The 18,781-nt window shown below is 46.9% G+C and overlaps 1 protein-coding gene across 1 annotated transcript; it reads right to left on the bottom strand.

Moving 5' to 3' along the window:
- Positions 1-1,765: 1,765 nt before the first annotated feature.
- Positions 1,766-17,437, bottom strand: LOC308169893 (G-protein coupled receptor family C group 6 member A-like; the record flags this gene model as incomplete). The annotated part of the gene is made up of 9 exons (XM_080544623.1): positions 1,766-2,374; positions 3,681-3,796; positions 8,543-9,167; positions 9,464-9,768; positions 10,030-10,153; positions 11,412-11,627; positions 11,721-12,503; positions 15,145-15,436; positions 17,241-17,437. The coding sequence occupies 9 exons, from the start codon at positions 17,435-17,437 to the stop codon at positions 1,766-1,768; spliced, it is 3,267 nt and encodes a 1,088-aa protein (XP_080400749.1).
- Between the last annotated feature and the right edge of the window lie 1,344 nt (positions 17,438-18,781).

Consider the following 18,781-nt stretch of genomic DNA (forward strand, 5'->3'; position numbering starts at 1 on the left):
ATGTACAGTTATGAATGATACATTGCACAGTATGTACCTATCAAGTTTTTTTAGTGAATGAATGAATGGTCTTTATTTGTCATTGCTACAGTACAGGTACCAAACAACGAAATTTAGGAGGGGTGGCGCTGTCATGCCAAAACCTGCCGCTGCCAAAAGCTGCCGGGGGTGCGGCCTAACGCGTCACGACCAGCTGGCACGCGCACACGTCACGACCAGCTGGCGACTGTGACGCGTTAGTCTAGTGTTTTTGAAACCTCCGAGGCGAGAAAGTAACCATATATATTCACAAAATGTATCCGGTTTATCAAAATAACCCTTATATCTATCTGATCTGACGTTTTTTTTCACAACGTTATTACTAGTCACTTTAAGGCCCAGGAGGGAGTTAGCGATTAGCGATGTTTAGCTTAGCTTAGTTTAACAGAAGTATCTTCACTTTTAACATGACTTCCCGTGGTCGTAGAGGGCTGGTCGACGGCTTAAAATGACCGTGTAGACCTGTAGACCTTATCCAGCTACTGTAGACCTTATCTCTTGCCACAAATCGGAATTCTCTTGCCGTGAAATGTGTACATAAAATAAAATGATGTCGGCGAATGAACTGAGCGCAGCCACCATTTTCCTATGGCTTAAGGCTTTGCGACCCAACCGGCCGGTGACCCAGTCGATAGCGATCCCCAGTCAGTGTCTAAACACCAACCCTGTAGCGGTGATTGGCCGCCCAGTTGGGAACCGACGGTCTGATCCCTAGCCCACTTCGCTATGGGTCTAGATACTTTGACCGTTTACACCAGCCTTGCCTGTTCACGGGTGTGGCTTCCCCTCACATCCCGCTAGGTGTGGGCTGTCGCCCACGTACCACGCACTGCCCACATACCTACATGCGACAGGTGCGCCGACTAGACGATACCACGGTAGTATGTTCATTCATACTTCATCAGACACGGGGGCCTTCAGTCCTCTCCCCAGCACTATATACCGTCTTTAACGTGCCCTCGGAACTTTGCAATTCCACTGTCGCCTGTTTTTGGCTAGGTTCGGGGTGCCTAATCCCCTGCCTAACCAAACCGTGGTATGAATTCCTTTAAGAGGCACTTTATTACAGATGCAGCATCCTCCCGTTTACACGGATATGCTTCAGGCCCACTTGTACTCTATTGTCCACTCCCATGTCCGTGAAGTCAATACTGTTATGTTTGGGGTAATGATCACACAACACACAACCGCATAGCGTCACCGTGTTCTTTACTGACAATCAACCAACAGACAGGAGCAATACATCACAGATATAGGCACATCACAATCCAAGAGCAATTGATCATACATGAAACACAATAGTGACAAGCAATCAAACCCCGAGTATCCCCAATTAACCCTATGTGTGGACACAACATTCCCCCCCCCCCCTGGCGGAACTTCAAGCATGGAAGGTAGACACAAAGTCCTCTAAGTGGCCAGGGCGTGAACGTATACGGACAGGTCGTGATGGGGACGAGGAAGGCTGAGGCAGAGGAATATCTACAACCTGTGTAGGGGCTTCCTGAGGTATCGGGGCATGTAAGTCCCCTGAGGGTATAGCACCTAGAGTGTCATTGTCCATGTCCGGCGGGGCTGGTACCTTCCGGAGGCGACTGGTATGCCATCGAGTGCCATCAGTGAGGAGGAAGGTGGCCAATCCTAACTGACGGGTGACTTGGAAGGGGGAAGACCAGAAAGAGGCTATTTTATTGTCCCGGTGGGGCCTACGAACTCTGACCCAGTCTCAAACCCTGATGTCTGGCACCCTGACCCGTTTGGAATGGTCAAAGCGCTGCTTCATCCGCCTCTGCTGACGGGTGACTTTGGCTCTGACTCCAGGGGACGGTGCCGAGGTTGTAACGGGGCGGAGTCTGTCCAGGGGCAGGTTGAGTTCCTGGCCCAGCATGAGGAACGCTGGGGAGACCCCCGTCGTCGAGTGTTGCGTGGCTCTATAATGGAGCAGAGTGTGGCGAATGGCCTGTTTGAATGAACACCCTTGGGCAAGATGCGCTCTAAGTCCATTTTTCAATGACTGATTGAAGCGTTCCACCCCCCCGTTGGCCTGGGGGTGGTAATAGGCTGTACGGATGTGGCGGATGCCCTTAGTCTCCAGGTAGGAGGTGAACTCTGCAGATATCAGTTGGGGCCCGTTGTCAGTTGTAATAGTCTTTGGCAGCCACCAGCAGGCAAAGAGAGAGTCCAGGAAGTCCACGATGACCTGAGAGGTCACCGAGCCCGTAGTGGTGAGCTCTGGCCACTTAGAGTGCAGGTCATAAACGACCACCAAAAAGCGTTGGTGGTGAGGAACTCCATGGATCTCCCCACAGATGTCTAGCTGCAGGTGCTCCCAGGGCTGAGAGGGCTCTACGCTAACCTTTTTCACTAGGAGCACATGTGCTCCTAAATGAAAAATGTTAGGGGCACACAAAGAAATTTAGGAGCACAGTGAAAAATGTAATTATAACACATTTTTATTAGTGATTTTGCCATTTTTGCACCAAAATCACACATTGGCCCATGCCTACAGCCCTACTAGACGCAGAGTTGATGGCATTGTATTATGGTAACTAGCTGTGTCAAGTTCTCCTGGTTAGCAGCATGTTCATTCATTCATCCATGTCATGCCTGTCAGCTAGCAGCTAGCAGCCCAGCCAGGCTTTAGGGCTAGGTCTGTCAGCTAGCAGCCCAGCCAGGCCATGCAGAGGTCTGTCTCCATGCTGCCCACCTCCCTGCTGCTGGGTCAGGCTACATCAGTCACACACGGTGGCCAGACAACTCCACATCTAGGGGTATTAAACTACCCCACATCCAGATGACCAGTCCCCAGCCCCATGCTGCCCGGGGTGGTGACATGTGGAGGTGGCCAGCCCAGCACGGTGCCTCTGCGGCGGCTAGCTGTTAGCACACCACCATCCCCGGGGGTCCCACCTCTCTGCCACACTCAAGTACAACATGTTGCATTTTCATGCCATTAGGCAACTTGCTTCCTAGGGTTTCCTAGGATTAGAGATGCATTTGGACTTCTGGAGTACCTCCACTACTTTCAATGGGTTCTGAAGGTCTGAGAGCTTTCTACTTTCTACCCTGGGTAGTTAACCCTCTGGTTGTAACCTTGGGTTCAAATCTGGAGTGTGTGGGACCAAATCTGTAGATGTGGTGAGCTAATGAAGCTAATGAAGCTTGAGATGAGAAAAGGGCGCTTGTCTCTTTAAGGCCCAGGAGGGAGTTAGCGATTAGCGATGTTAGCTTAGCGCCAGTTTAACAGAAGTAACTTCACTTTTAACATGACTTCCCGTGGTCGTAGCGGGCTGGCTGACGGCTTAAAATGTGGCCACACGGTTCGCGCAGATTTATTTTTAGAAAAAAAAAATAAATAAAAAAACGGTACTCGCACGTGTGCTCGTGAATTTATTTCTCTAGTCGCACAGATGTATTTTTAGTCGCAAATGCGAGTGAAATGGTCGCACTGTAGAGCCCTGGACCCATGCACAACCACATCGTCGAGGTAAATGGCCACGCCTGGTATGCCAGCCATCACCGAGACCATCACTTTCTGGAAGCAGCTGGGGGCAAAGTCCAAAAGGCATCCGGGTGTAGCGAAACACTCCTGCATGTGTAACGAAGGCTGTGAGGTTTCTGCTACTGGGGTGGAGAGGCACCTGCAGATATCCCTGTCTGAGATCCAGTTTGGGAAACACAGTGGAGCCGTAGAACTGTGCTGTCAGCTCTTCTGTCGTGGGGAGTGGATACTTGTCAGGGATGACAGCCTTATTCACTGCACGCAGATCCACACACACACGCAGAGCGCCAGACTTCTTCTTGGCCACCACTAAGTTCGAAACCCATGGTGAAGCGTTCACTGGCTCGATGACGCTAGCTTCCAATAGTTGCTGTAGCTCGGCTGAGACCCCATCGCGGAGGGCCAGTGGGACACGACGCAGTGGCTGGATGAGTGGGGTGACAGCAGGGTTAAGAAGCGGTTGGTGAGTGAAGGCAGAGAGGCAGCCCAGCCCTTCGAACAGTGTTGGCCATTTTCCCTGCCATGGCATACAGACCATCTGGATTGCAGATCCCCCCGTGTCCAGGAGGGAGAATCCCAGAGCTGTAAAAAGTTCGAGACCCAGTAGGTTGGCCCCATGGCGGGCCACATGGAAGTTAAAGTTGGGCAACACCTTAGTTCCATATCGTACAGTCATTAGTAATGAGCCTACCAGGTCGATTTTAGAGTTACCATAACCACGGAGGGCTGAAGAGGGAGGGGACAATGGCAGTGAGCTAAAAAATTGTCTATAGGTGTTATCATTTTAAAAAAGACGCACTGGCACCTGTGTCTAATAACAAGGGAATGCACACATCATTTAAATTAACAGTGCATGATTTAAAAGTCACTGCCCTGATCTCACATGATGAATAATCACTGGCCCTTGCGAGGCATAGTCTCCTGAGACTCCTCCTCCCGGGGCAGAACGGCAGACCTTTGCAAAGTGGTTTGCCTTACCACACTGACGGCATGTCTGACCGCGGGCTGGACAGTTCTGGGCCCTGGTGGCGTGAGACCGAGATCCACAGTTACCACAAGGCTGTTGAATACGTTGTCGGGGGCGCTGCTGCCGCACTAGGTGCATTACGGAGAGGTCCGGTACATCCTCCTGACTGGAGGGCGACGTCTGCTGAGAGAGCGTGGAGACAGTCATCCTGGCTAGCTGGCTAGCTGTAGACACTTGTTGCCGGGTCAGTGTAGCTTCACCCTCAGTCGCACTCTCCACTTGGTATGCAATAGCAATAGCTTCAGATAGCAGTAGGCTGTCCGGTTCTAACAAAAGTCTCTCACGCACTTTAGCGTTGTTGGTATGTTCCATTAATTGGTCACGGATCATCTCATCTAGAAGCGCGCCGAATTTACATGAACTGGCAAGCCCCCCCTTAAGTTAGCCACGTATTGATGAACTGACTCACCGGGGCATTGAGAGCGTCGCCTGAACAGGACCCGCCGTAGAAGGGCACTCTGTGGGGCCGAGAAGTGATTCTGCAGCAGACCCACGGCTATGTCGAAGGTAGTGTCATTGGTGTCGGCTAGTGTCCCAAGCACCCGTTGTCCTTCGGCTCCCAGGCAGTGTTCCAACAACGCCTTCTTACGTGAAGCCGTAACATTGCTTAATCCCACGGCCGCGAGATATATTTCGAAGGAGCGAATCCAACGACTCCAGGGTATCGGAGGCTCGCCTGGCAATGCGAGGAACGAGGGAGGTGGTGGAAGTGAAATCCCATCCATAGTCGCCAATGTTATGTTTGGGGTAATGATCACACAACACACAACCGCATAGCGTCACCGTGTTCTTTACTGACAATCAACCAACAGACAGGAGCAATACATCACAGATATAGGCACATCACTTAGGCTTCACATCACAATCCAAGAGCAATCGATCATACATGAAACACAATAGTGACAAGCAATCAAACCCCGAGTATCCCCAATTAACCCTATGTGTGGACACAACAAATACATATCTCTCGGAATGGACAGGGAGCCACCGGATACGTGCCCATTGGACATTTAAGTACATTTAAGTACTTTTTTTTATTTATTATTGCCCCCAAAATACTACTATTACATAGACGGCGAGACACAAATCACCGTGCCTCAATAGAGACACTCCTTCTAGCGGAACAGGTCCACTTCTCCTTCTCTTGTCCACGCTCAAATGGTGTGACACACTCGCTCCACAACACTTTTTTAATCTCCTCAATCGAGGCATAACATTATTTATAGCCTTCAAGGGATACTCGAGAGGTACCAAGCTCGAGACCACGCAGCCTAAACCGATTGCTCTGGGGCGTTTTACTCGACTATCCCTTTTAATAACAACAATGACAATAATAATAACAACACTAATTCTAACACTAACACTATAGTGTAACTCTAACACTATCATTTACATAAAATGTCTCTCGTACACCGTTACCGGACCAGTTTCTCGAAGCACTTCATGATGATTGGTGTGAGTGCCACCGGGCGGTAGTCGTTTAGGCAGCTCACCATGCTTTTCTTCGGGACTGGGATAATTGTTGAGGTTTTCAGGCAGGGTGGGATGGTGGCCTGGGACAGGGACTGGTTGAAGATGTTGGTGAAAACCCCGGCCAGCTGGTCGCACGCCGTCCGGCCCTGAGGCTTTTCTGGGGTCCACCGCCTTCAGCACGCGTCTCACTTCATGCTCTGTGAGGGTGAGGCTGCTGAGAGCTGGAGAGAGTGGTGTTTGTGGAGGGATGTGGAGGGATGTGGAGGGATGTAGAGGGATGTAGAGGGATGTAGAAGGATGTGGAGGGATGTCGAGGGATGTAGAGGGATGTAGAGGGATATGGAGGGATATGGAGGGATATGGAGGGATATGATTAAACACAAACACTTCTATCGATGTCTTTTTTCCATTAACTATTGTCTTTTTAAATGTTTTATCTATTTACTTCTAATATTTGCTTTTATTCATTGTAATTGTTATTTTCTTATGCTCCTCTTGCTGTATTTTTAAATAATGCATGTAAAGCACTTTGAATTGCCCCTGTTGTATGAAATGTGCTATACAAATAAACTTGCCTTGCCTTGCCTTTGTGTTGTGGTTACCTCCGTTCGCCCCTCGTCGAACCGGGCGTAGAAGGAGTTCAGCTCTTCCGCCAGCAGGGGGTCGCCCTCAGCGGCTGTGAGCCTGTTGGCTCTGAGGTTTGTCATGTGCTGAACCCCCTGCCACACCCGCCTGGAGTCGTTGCTCAGGAAGCATTCCTCAATCTTCTCTCTGTGGTCTGCCTTGGCCTCCCGGATGCCACGGTTTAGGTTAGCCCTGGTGGTGTTGTACAGCAGTTTGTCCTTCGCTGAGAAGGCGTTGTTCCTCTCCTTGAGCAGTTGTCGGACCTTCTCAGTCATCCATGGCTTCGTGTTGGGGTAGACCCAGACACGTTTGTCCACGGTGGCTGAGTTGGTGCAGTTCACTATGTGGTTCAGAACCGACGACGTGAACTGTTCCAGGTCCTCATGCTCATATTCATTCAGGCAGATCTGCAGTGGAGCGGACCCTGGTGGCCAGGTTCTGACAGTCTTAGTGGTGATGGGAGCACTTTTCCTCATGGGAGTGTAGGCTGGGATCAGGAGGATGGACACGTGGTCAGACATGCCTAGATGAGCTAGCGGTCTAGCTTTGTAGGCAAGCTTGATGTTGGTGTATACTTTGTCCAGTGTGTTATCTCCTCTTGTTGCACATTTAACATGCTGATAAAACTTGGGTAGTACTACCTTCAGGTCAGCATGATTAAAGTCCCCCGCGATTATATGTACTGCTTGAGGATCTGTGCTCTGTCCACCACTGATGACGTCATGTAGCCAGGCTAATGCTAAGCTAGCATCCACGCTTGGTGCAATGTAAACAGCTGTTATGTACACTGCGTTGAATTCCCTCGGGAGTTATGTGGGTCGGCATTTAACAGTCAAATATTCCAGGTCTGGGGAGCAGTGGCTACTCACAGTTTTTGTGTTTAAGCACCAGCTGTCCTTCGTAGATATAACGAGGCCGCCTCCGCGCTTCTTCTCGCTGAGTTCTGTCCTGTCTGCCCGGTGTAGCGAACGGCCCTCTAAGCCGACCGCGGAATCAACAATGGAAGCGCTGAGCCAGGTTTCTGTGAGAATGATCACACAGCTGTCCCCCACGGTGTTGTTGGTGGCTGTGATCGTGCAATGTCGGTGATCGTGCAATGCCTTATGCCGGTGATCGTGCAATGTCGTCCGGAATCCTTTGTTGTTTCAGAAACTCCGCTGTAACTGTTCTCCCGTTTTGCGCAGTACTGAAATAAAAATGTACATACAAATGTACTTAAAAGCCCTAAAAATGTCATACATTCATACACAACTATATATTATTTTAGCCCCCCCAGTGAGTGTAGTCACGCTAGTATGGGACCTGCACCTGTGGTACACGCTACCCCACCCGCAATGTACTGCCCTCTCACTTGGTTGCAAGGTATTTCAACCGGGGCCTGGTTACCCCTTAATATCCAGGACAATCGTCCCTTCCTGGGGCCTGGTTACCCCTTAATATCCTTTTTTCCTTAATATGTTTTAATACAAATTCCCAACACTTCCGGACCTAACTGTAAATAACCCAAAAACATAAAATAAACATTTATCATGAAATATAAATATAACTCAAAATCATTAAACACAAATCATCCAAAATAAAAGCCTAAAGTAAAAAATGGCCATAACACATGATACACTGTTTGATGTGAGAGCATGCACCACGGGTGTGTTATAGGCTATAACGTCTGTTAAGATGACTCGGTCGAGTCACAGTCAGCCTGCCAGTGACAAACGCTCTGTCTAAACTAGACTGGGAGACATCGCAAATGTTCTGGGTTAGTGTAGTAAGGCTCCCCTGAGGTCCGGCTGGTTCCGTCGGCATGGACAGGAGGATGGAAGGTGGACCGTGCTGGCTGCTGGTTTCACTTTCCGAGTAAGAGCTGGTAGAGCTGGTACAGCTAAAGACCGAGATGGACGGGGTCCTTCCGGAGTAATCGGACACACTCTTCATGAAGGCGCTCTGGGTGTTATAATCCTTTCTGAAGAGGATGCAGTAGCACTTGGGGAAGAACTGGCAGCTCAGGATGCCGTAGTTGGAGATGAGGACGACGACCATCTCCACCGCCGGTATATACTTCCCGGACGTGGTGCTGTAGACGGGTATGAAGATCAACCAGGAGATGAGGTAGAGGAGCATCCCGAAGGAGATGAACCTGGCCTCGTTGTACTTGTCCGGAAGCTTCCGCCCCTTGAAGGCTAAGACGAAACACACCAGGGCCAGGAGGGCGATGTACCCCAGCATCACCCCGAACGCCGCGTAGGAGCCCATGCAGCACTCCAGCCGCAGGACGGTGGGGAGTATGGTGACCTTTGCCCGAGGGCTCTTGAGGACCAGCCAGAGGGTACAGAGGATGGCCTGCAGCACTACGCAGGCAGAGATGATGGCGAACGGCTGGTACAGCCTCCGCAGCTTGGGCTGGAGCACTGGGTTGAACTGGAACGCAAACAGGATCTTCAGAGACTTGACCAGGATGCAGGAGACACACAGGGTGAAGCTGAGACCATACAGCACATGTCGCACCTGGAGCAAACCAACAAACCAACCAATGAATGAATGAATGAATGAACTTGTTTGATCCAATAGCAATGACAGTCAGCCGTGAGCTAAAGTGGATGCGTAAGCACCCAGCACAGCATGGCTCAACTCTTTCTGGTCTATACCCCTATACTTTCTTTTTTTGTTTCTTTTTATTTTACTACTCGATCTTTTCAGCTTGTAAAGCGACTTTGAGTGTCTAGAAAAGCTCTATATAAGTCTAATGTATTATTATTATTATTATTATTATTATTATTATTATTATTATTATTATAACCTACCTGACAGTGGATGTTCCTGGGGCGGCCCACGAACAACGGCACGCTGGCAAAGCTTCCCGCCAGTGAGACCAGGATGACGTGGCAGAGCCAGCCGCCGCCTGCCCTCACCACGGGGGTGTTGCGCGCGTGCAGGAACAGCGATCCCACGAAGACCACCAGGACTATGCCCAGGGCGGAGAGGGTAATCAGGACCACCACGGCAGTGTCGTTCCAGTCCAAGAACTCCAGTGTCTTGGTGAGGCAGATGGAGCTCCCTGCTGAAGACCACTCTCTCTCTGGGTCACAGCTCTGACACTGGTCCATGTCTTAGGACACACACAGACAGACACAGTCAATACTTTTGGACAGAATGCTAACTTGATGCTGCATGGGGAAGCATAGGAAGAGTGCTTTGGCCATAGAGTAACATTACAATGTAGTTAGATATCCCACGGTGGGTCAGAACATTTGAAACAAAAATGGCAATGTCATGCCTCATATTGTCATGATGGAGTAATGGCAGCTGTATTGAAATGATCGACCTCCCCTGGCAGTCAGAGTGAATAGAAAGACAAGATCAGTCTAACCTGTGTTGTTGGAGTAGTGGTTCTCAGGACAGTTGATGCACTCGTAGCAGCAGGTGTGTTGACCCTCAGCCGTCTTCTTCACCTGTCCAGGAAGGCAGCTGTCTGAGCACTTGGACACCACATGCTGAGGAATCAGAATCAGAATCAGAATGGCTTTTCTCAGTACAAGTACACAAAGAACATTCTTTGTCTTTGGTTCCACAATTGACATTCACAGTCAGATTGTACTGTATCATAATAAATAATGTTCATTTATTATTATGATTATTATGATTATTATATACTCATACAAACTCAACTGACTGAGGAGCATGCAGATTATGGTATTCCAACATCTACCCGATCTGGAGAATGCATATGTGACAGCAGCTGGTGAAAGGGGGAGCAAGTCGGCAACGACCAAATGTTCAGACTTTTATTCTGAAAAATGTAAATAAATGTCAACGTTGTTGGAAATCAATGACACGCTCGCTAGTCAAGCCACAATATTGCAATGCAATGCTTTTACTAACAATGTAGAGTCGTTTTATATTGAACTAGGTGGTAGTGGGGGTTCCCACCAAATCCATTGCATTGCAATATTTTGGCTTCACTCAGTCATTTTTTTGAATAAAAGTCTGAACATTTGGATTGGTTGCCGACTTGTTGTTCCCCATTTCACCAGCTACCGTCACATATTGTATTAAAAGTATACACGCCTTAGCCCCGCGGTGGTGTAGCGGTCTAAGCACTGGCCACTAGTGCAAGTTGCCCACCGGGGACTGGGATCGTATCCCAGCTCGCCAGATCCGGATATGGCTGGGGCACACACGGGGAGCGACATATTGGGCGGCCGCTCCCGAGGGCGGTATAGGAGTAGTTCCGGACAAGGATCCGTCGCGCAACACCGCCCCCGTCTGGTGCTGGAGTAACGGTACTGGGCTCGAGGAGCCAGTCAGCTAGTCTGCCTGGCGCCCTCCTCTGGGACTGCCGGCCACGGGGTCGTGCGGCGGATCCTACGCAATAGGCAGGGGATAATTGGATGCTAGGTTGGGTTCAATTGGCTACCAAATTGGGTGAAAAAGGGGATAAAATCAGAAAAAAAAAAAAAAAAGTATACACGCCTTAAATATGTTTTGTTGTGTTGAGTTTATAGTTTGGTTTTATCTGGTAATTTGACAGTATGTGTTAAAAAGAAAAGATTATATTCACGTGCGTGTGTGCAATGGTAGGATGCCCAGGCACAATATCTAACTCGGCGTCTACCAACCACTGCCTTGACCCAGCGTGCCTCCCATGAATGTGGTTAGATTGTCAATGTGGGTTATTGTGAATTTGAATGAATGTGAAAAACCTCATTTATGTGACAGCAGAAACAGAACACTACAGTCAAGAGAGTTTACCCGCAGGTCCCAGAGTTTCTTCTTGGTTTGGCCATTGGTGTAAGTGAAGCTGTTGTTGTTTGGGTGGTACTCAGCCATGACTTCATTGACATCGACGGCCCCCTTGTCAGACCTCCACAGTGTGACGTCATAGGCCACGTTGATGTCCCCGTTCTTGTCAAAGTTGTAGCTTTTCCCCTCCTGCTCAAACTGTATTTTCTTTAGAGCTCCCAGAACCTAAGAGAAATGCACATACTGTAAGCCACGTGATATGTTTTCAAATGGGTGCGAACAAAAAGTCTCTAAAGAAAGTCAATGACAGCGCAGTACCTCCCAGGGTTGGACTGAGTCCGGTCTCTTGCAGTCTCTGGTCCTGCAGATATCAGCTACCGCATGGGCGACTGCACTCACAGCGACCTTCACGTTGAGGATCAAGTGTGAGAACATGTTGGAAACGGTCATTAACTCCAACACCCTATTGGCGTCTCCCTCACTATCCAGCAGGCTGTAAAACTTATTCAGGAAAGTGTTCCTTTCTGTGACATTATCACTTATTAGCAGACTCTTTAAGTAGTCCTGCAACTGGGTCAGGTTGCTCCTCTTAAAGGTGAACCCTATCACGTGTCCTACATCTGCCAGGTTCTGCTTTCCCAGAACATCGGCAACGGTGGACCAGCCTTCACTGGCCACCCACACCCTCTCCTCTGACTTGTTTGACCCTGACCCCCTCCCCTGGTCCCACAGCTCCTGGAACAGGAGCGTCATGTGGGGGCCCTTAGCAAACGACACCACCACATTCACATTGGTGTTACGACGGAGGGTGCTGGCCACCCGTTTGAGTGCAGGGCCAATCCCAGGGCTGGTCAGGGAGCTTGGCAGGATCTCCGTAAAGGCCACACAGAGGCCAGCTTCTCTGGCCTGCAACACAAAGTTGTCCATGGCCGAACGTCCGTAGTCACTGTCAGTGGTGACCATGGCCACCCAGATCCAGTCTCTCTCAAGCAGGAGCTTGACCATGGCTCGCGTCTGGTACAGGTCGTTAGGAACTGTCCTCATGAACGTAAGGAAGCGAGTCTTGTCGCTCAGCACGACAGCAGTAGATATGTAGCTGATCTGCAATAAAAACCTGCTTGTCAATGTGGTGTATGTTGGTTATGAATCTTAAGGCCAATGCACACAGCGTGCGATTTCTGTTGCACGGCAACATTCCATTTTGAAGTTTGAATGGAAGTCTATGAGAAAATCGCATTCCAACACACACGGCCCTGATTTTAATCGCACAGCGAAAATTCGATTCTATTCGTTTTGAATGGGACAAAGCACACGGCGTGCGAGTTTTGTTGCACTGTCAAATTTTGCAAATTTTGTAAAAGTTTGTGGTGCGACGGATTATTGCATCACAATGGGACAATTGGGAAAACTTCAACTGGTCTATCTAAATTAATTGAGTCACTCATAACGGGGAGAGAGACTGGAGCATACATTTTTGACTGTCTCCTTTTTTGAAAGAAGTTAAAGGCTGAAGGTCTGACCCAAAAGGTCTGATACAGTACATACACCTACGGTACATGAAGGGTTTATGATGTACAACATTATCATTTCATTTTCATATCATGTATTTCAAATACATACTGGCACATCATTCACTACTCCGTGGCACAGCTGTCATTAGAAATGTCTCGCCTTTTCGCTAATTGCATGACGACATCAATGACCTATTTTAAAACATATTTTTAACTCTCCAAAACAATGTGTGACTTTGCAAGGCAGGATAGGGTGAAACAGAAAAGGAATCAGAGACATGTAAACATATTGTTTCTTGACTGTGTGTTTCTATGACGTGCTGAAGGTTGAAGGCTATCGTAAATCTTTGAACAAGTAACGTTATTTATACTTATACTATATATATTATATTCGTTTACTATATATTACTATATATATTATATTCGTTTACTATATATTACTATATATTATATTAGTTTACTCATCTACGATATCGTTTTTGGCTGCACGGGGTTGCCAGATCTAGCACGACTGAATGACCAGCCAAATTATACACATGTTGTATAGACACTGTCCACTGAAAACCGGACATCTGGCAACCCAACATTTATATTTACTCTACTGTACGTAGGCTACGTGTATGTAAAAATGGATGACGAAAAGCTGATAACGTTTATTCAGTGCCATAGGGAGCTATGGTTTTGTTCATATCGGATTTCTCTGTTGGACGGCGAGAGGACTAGTTGTCAAGATGGGGGGAGGTGATCTCGTAAGTATTAGCAAGGAATGCTAGCTAGCGCATCGACAACATGCGTTTGTTTGTACTTTTACTAGTGTAGCTAAACTATTCTGTAACTATTCTGACAACACTGATGTGTGTATTCAGTCGGACGTTGTAGCTCCGTGCGATTGAGAATCGGTTTACAAATGCTAGCCAGCCAGGCCAGCTAATGAAGCTAATCGACATCATGCGTTTGTTTATAATGACTAGTAGCTTATGGTTTGGTTATGCTGTGGCTCGATATGAGCATGCTTCTATGTGTGGCTTTATAAGCGTGCTGTGGCTCCAATAGAGCGTGCCTTTTTTGTACACTGTTTGTAATGGTAATTAGGGAAACCAAGTCTAACTTATTGAACTATGCCGTCCTCCGAATCTATGTCCGCCTGATCATCGCCCATAATAATAAAGTGGCTTTTATAATACACCTTTCTGGCTGTGTGTTTTGTGCGCTCCCTCTCCTGACATTTTACCAATACCCCTAAATCAGGGGACCCACATATTTTATCACAATATGTCCAGTTGTATCTTGTAGAAATTGTGGAAGCAAGGCAAGCAATATTGGTAGAGCCTATTGTAATCAGCCTGCCTGGTCCGACTACGTAACAATTGAGAATGGAATGTTGAGGTGCAACAGAAATTGCATCCCACGCCGTGTGCGTTGCAATGGAATGTTGTCGCGCAACAGAAATCGCACGCTGTGTGCATTGGCCTAAAGAATCAATTCTGAGTTTAAGACGATTTAATTAAAGTATAAAATACAAGATATGAGAGCTGGATTCTGGTCGGCTGGGGTGGGGTGAAAAAGAGGAAGATCTGCCCCTGTCCTGTCCTTTTTGTGTCCTTTTCTTATGCAAATATCTACCAGTGATCCTATCACAGTCACTACAGATGCTTGGGGTGTGAAAAGGGGGGAGAGGCCAGGAGCTTTGGCAAAGGGGGTCATAAATACCTTGCCCTAGCCCCACAGTCAGGAGACATTCCTTCATAACAAACATATAGGCCCATTATTAAGTACAAATATACTACATCAATCTGTTCAATTTATTACATGCATGCAAGGTATGTTGGTCAGTCATCAACACTTTCATGACACTAGAACTATACGGTTCTATCTGACTTTTTTTGTTGGTAACATACACACATACTGGTTTGGTGTTACAAGGTTCTATCAGCAAACATTTCACCACCCTGATTGAATGCAGAGGGACTATCAAAATCCACCTTTTAGCCACATCCTGTAAGGCAGCCAATTAGCTGCTGCTAGTGGGCAGAAATAATGGTGCGCGAACCAGAAATGATTAAAAACCATAAAGTGAATGACATTCTCTTCATTGTTTAATGATGATAGTAGTAGTGATGGCTAAGTGTGGATTTGTTACAGCAACGGTAGTGATGATAGTCTGTACCTAGTCTGTTTCTGTTCCCTTCACAAAATGGCTTATGAATGGTATCGATCATTTCACTGATTACCTGTGGAATCATCCCCAGGTCCAGTTGCCTGGCAACGGCGATGGAAACTTCAGAAAACGCTGCCCCAATGACAGCCACTGTAGTTGGGCTAGAGTTGTTTGCCCCGCCCACACGGCCCGTTGGCTTCTGGGTGAAGTCTGCACAGGCCCTGATTGCAGTGCTCACGTCAGAACAGGTGTCGTGGATGTGGTAGCCCAGGCTGATCCCCAGCTGGTCCAGGAGAGGAGATCTGTTGGCCGCCTCTACAGCCTGGATCATAGCCAGGGCCAGGGTGAAACCACCTGTGAAGAACCTGTGACAGCAGACAAACAAAGCATGAACCTGTCAGAGCAGAGCCAAGTCACAAATGATCTCTCTCTTTCCCTCTATCTTACACACACTCACACATGAGCACAATGAATCACACATACTGTAGGCTATGCACATACAGTTAGGTGGATATTTGGACACAGACAGAATTGTTGTTATTTTAGCTGTTTACCAAAACATCTTCAAGTTACAGTTATAGAATGAATATGGGCTTAAAGTGCAGACTCTCAGCTTTAAGGTAAGGGTATTCACATTCAAATTGAATTACAGGAATTACAGCTCTTTAATATGTAGCTCCCTCTTTTTCAAGGGACCAAAAGTAATTGGACAATTGACTCAAAAGCTGTTTCATGGGCCAGTGTGGGCTATTCCTTCATTATTACTTTATCAATTAAGCAGGTAAAATGTCTGAGTTGATTCCAAGTGTGGCATTTGCATTTGGAAGCTGTTGCTCTATACGCACAACATGCATGTCAACGGAGCTCTCAATGCAAGTGAAACAGGCCATCCTTAGGCTGCAAAAACAAACAAAAAATCCATCAGAGAGATAGCGGGAACATTAGTAGTGGCCAAATGAACTGTTTGGTACATTCTGGGAAAAAAAGAATGCACTGGTGAGCTCGGCACCACAACGTGGACATCCATGGAAGACAACTGGTGGATGATCACAGGATCCTTTACATGGTAAAGAAAAACCCCTTCACATCCAGCCAAGTGAAGAACACTCTCCAGGAGGTAGGCATATCATTATCCAAGTGTACCATAAAGGGAAGACTTCACCCGAACAAATACAGAGGGTTCACCACAAGGTGCAAGCCATTCATAAGCCTCAAGAATAGAAAGGCCAGATTAGATTTTGACAAAAAACATCTAAAAAAGCCAGCCCTGTTCTGCAACAGCATTCTTTCGACAGATTAAACTAAGATCAACCTGTATCAGAATGATGGGAAGAAAAAAGTATGGAGAAGGCTTGGAACGGCTCATGATAAAACGGTGGAGGCAGTGTGATAACATGGACATGCATGGCTTCTAATTGCACTGGGTCACTAGTGTTTATTGATGATGTGACAGAAGACAGAAGCAGACGGATGTATTCTGTCTGCTCAGATTCAGACAAATTCTGCAAAGTTGATTGGATGGCATTTCACAATACAGATGGACTGATTTTTTAGGTAAAGAAGTGGAATATTCTGTAATGGCCGAGTCAATCACCTGATCTCAACCTGATCGAGCATGCATTTCACTTGCTCAAGACAAGACTAAAAGGCAGAAAGACCCACGAACAAGCAACAACTGAAGACTGCTGCAGTAAAGGCCTGGCAAAGCATCACAAAGGAGGAAACCCAGCATTTGGTGATGTCCATGGGTTCCAGACTTCAGGCAGTCATTGCCTGCAAAGGATTCTCGACAAAGTATTAAAAATGAAAATTATGTTATTTATGAAAAATAAATGTTATTTATGATTGTTAATTTGTCCAATTACTTTTGAGCTCCTGAAAATAGGGGACTGTATAAAAATTGTTCAACCTGTTGAATTAAAGCTGAAAGTCTGCACTTCAATTACATCTCCATTGTTTCATTTCAAATCCATTATAGTGGCACACAGAGCCAAAATGATAGAAATTGTGTCACTGTCCAAATATTTACGGACCTAACTGTATGTACACACACACACACACACACACACGGCAGTTAACCATATTTGAGAAAATATCACAATAGTTAGTCTCAGAGCAAGAGGATGTGGAAAAAGCGAGGGACCTCCTGTCCTGTATCTGGACACTCACCCGACACAGCGTCTCTCATGGACACCTGTGTAGTTGGTGTATTTCTCCACCCCACCGTGAATAGGGAAGAGCCCCCCAATGATGACGTCTCCTGGAGCTGTGACTGCTGATGGTCTGAACCCCTGCACAGAGGCCTGTCCTCCCTCCATCTCCAACATGATGACGAACAGGAACACCACATCACAAATGCGTGCCATTTGTGCCATTCTTCCTCTCAGATTCTCTGTTTCTCTTTCTCTATTTCCCCTGGTTCTCTCACTAACTTCTTCTTTCCAACCCTGCCTCCTCTGTCCCTGTCTTTGCCTGTCTGTCTCTCTCTCTGTAAAATCAGGCTTGATTGACTAGTTTCAGAAACTCAGACACCAGTTTCAGAAACTCAGAAACCAGTTCATCCTGTTGGTCTTCATCTGTTGGTCAGTGGCAGATATAGGATTATAGGACATTGGGCTGAGCAGATTGATAGATGAATCGAACAGATTAACCAATTCATACATTTTCATTTAGCAGAGGATATCTGAGGCAAACTAGGAGAAGATTGGGTGTCTTTCTGTGTCTATGCGACATAGGCGTAAGCAATACTATTTCATATTTTCCAAATCAGTTTTTGTTTAAAAGTGTAGGCTATTTACTTTTGGTATAATGATGAAAAAGACACTGAAATCAGCAAATGTCATTGATTTAAATCACATTAAAGAGTTGTTGTGTTTTTTATGTTTTGCTCCCATGTTTTGCCAAAAAAACAATTATTGTGTATTTTGTGTTTTCAATTTACCTTTTTAATGCTATACATTTTTTTCATTATTACCTCAATGGGAGTGTCTGTTGTATATTTTTACATACTACTATTATTATTTTTTACTATTTTTGCAGCATCATAACTTGATAACTCAAATCTAGAGTGTATGTATTTCTGTAGGGAGCCCATTTAGTCATTACCGTCACTCTGTTGCCGGATGTAAATCCACTTCACTTACTGTAGCTCGACAACCAAAAGAGATATTTTCAAACTCAATATATTATAAGATAACTAAAAAAAAGCAGAGATAAAGGAAGGGTCATTCCATTATAGAACTTGCGCAGTTCATAAAGTAAATGTTTTATTTTATTATTTTTTTAAGTAGTCCTTGTGCATAGAGTTGTATAGTTTGTTAAAGTTCTAGGGCTTTATTTGACGTATATTTGAAAATGAAAATGAGTACCAGGGTCGTTCTGTTACAGTGGAATTGCCCATATTTGGTTGAGATATATTTGGTTGAACTTAAAGGCTCACTTCATGGCTTTAGCTGATACTGTAAATGACATCCTGGGCTTCACAATGGTATTGCACAATGATTTAAGTCAGACATTACCATTCAAACTATGGCGATGGGGGGGTGGGACTGGGCTGGGCTGGCTGGGGGGGTGGGACTGGGCTGGGCTGGCTGGGGGGGTGGGACTGGACTGGGCTGGCTGGGGGGGTGGGACTGGGCTGGGCTGGCTGGGGGGTTGGGACTGGACTGGGCTGGCTGGGGGGGTGGGACTGGGCTGGGCTGGCTGGGGGG

The sequence above is a fragment of the Nansenia antarctica genome (assembly GCF_963989245.1).
Source record: "Nansenia antarctica genome assembly, chromosome: 14".
Classification (NCBI taxonomy): domain Eukaryota; kingdom Metazoa; phylum Chordata; class Actinopteri; order Argentiniformes; family Microstomatidae; genus Nansenia; species Nansenia antarctica.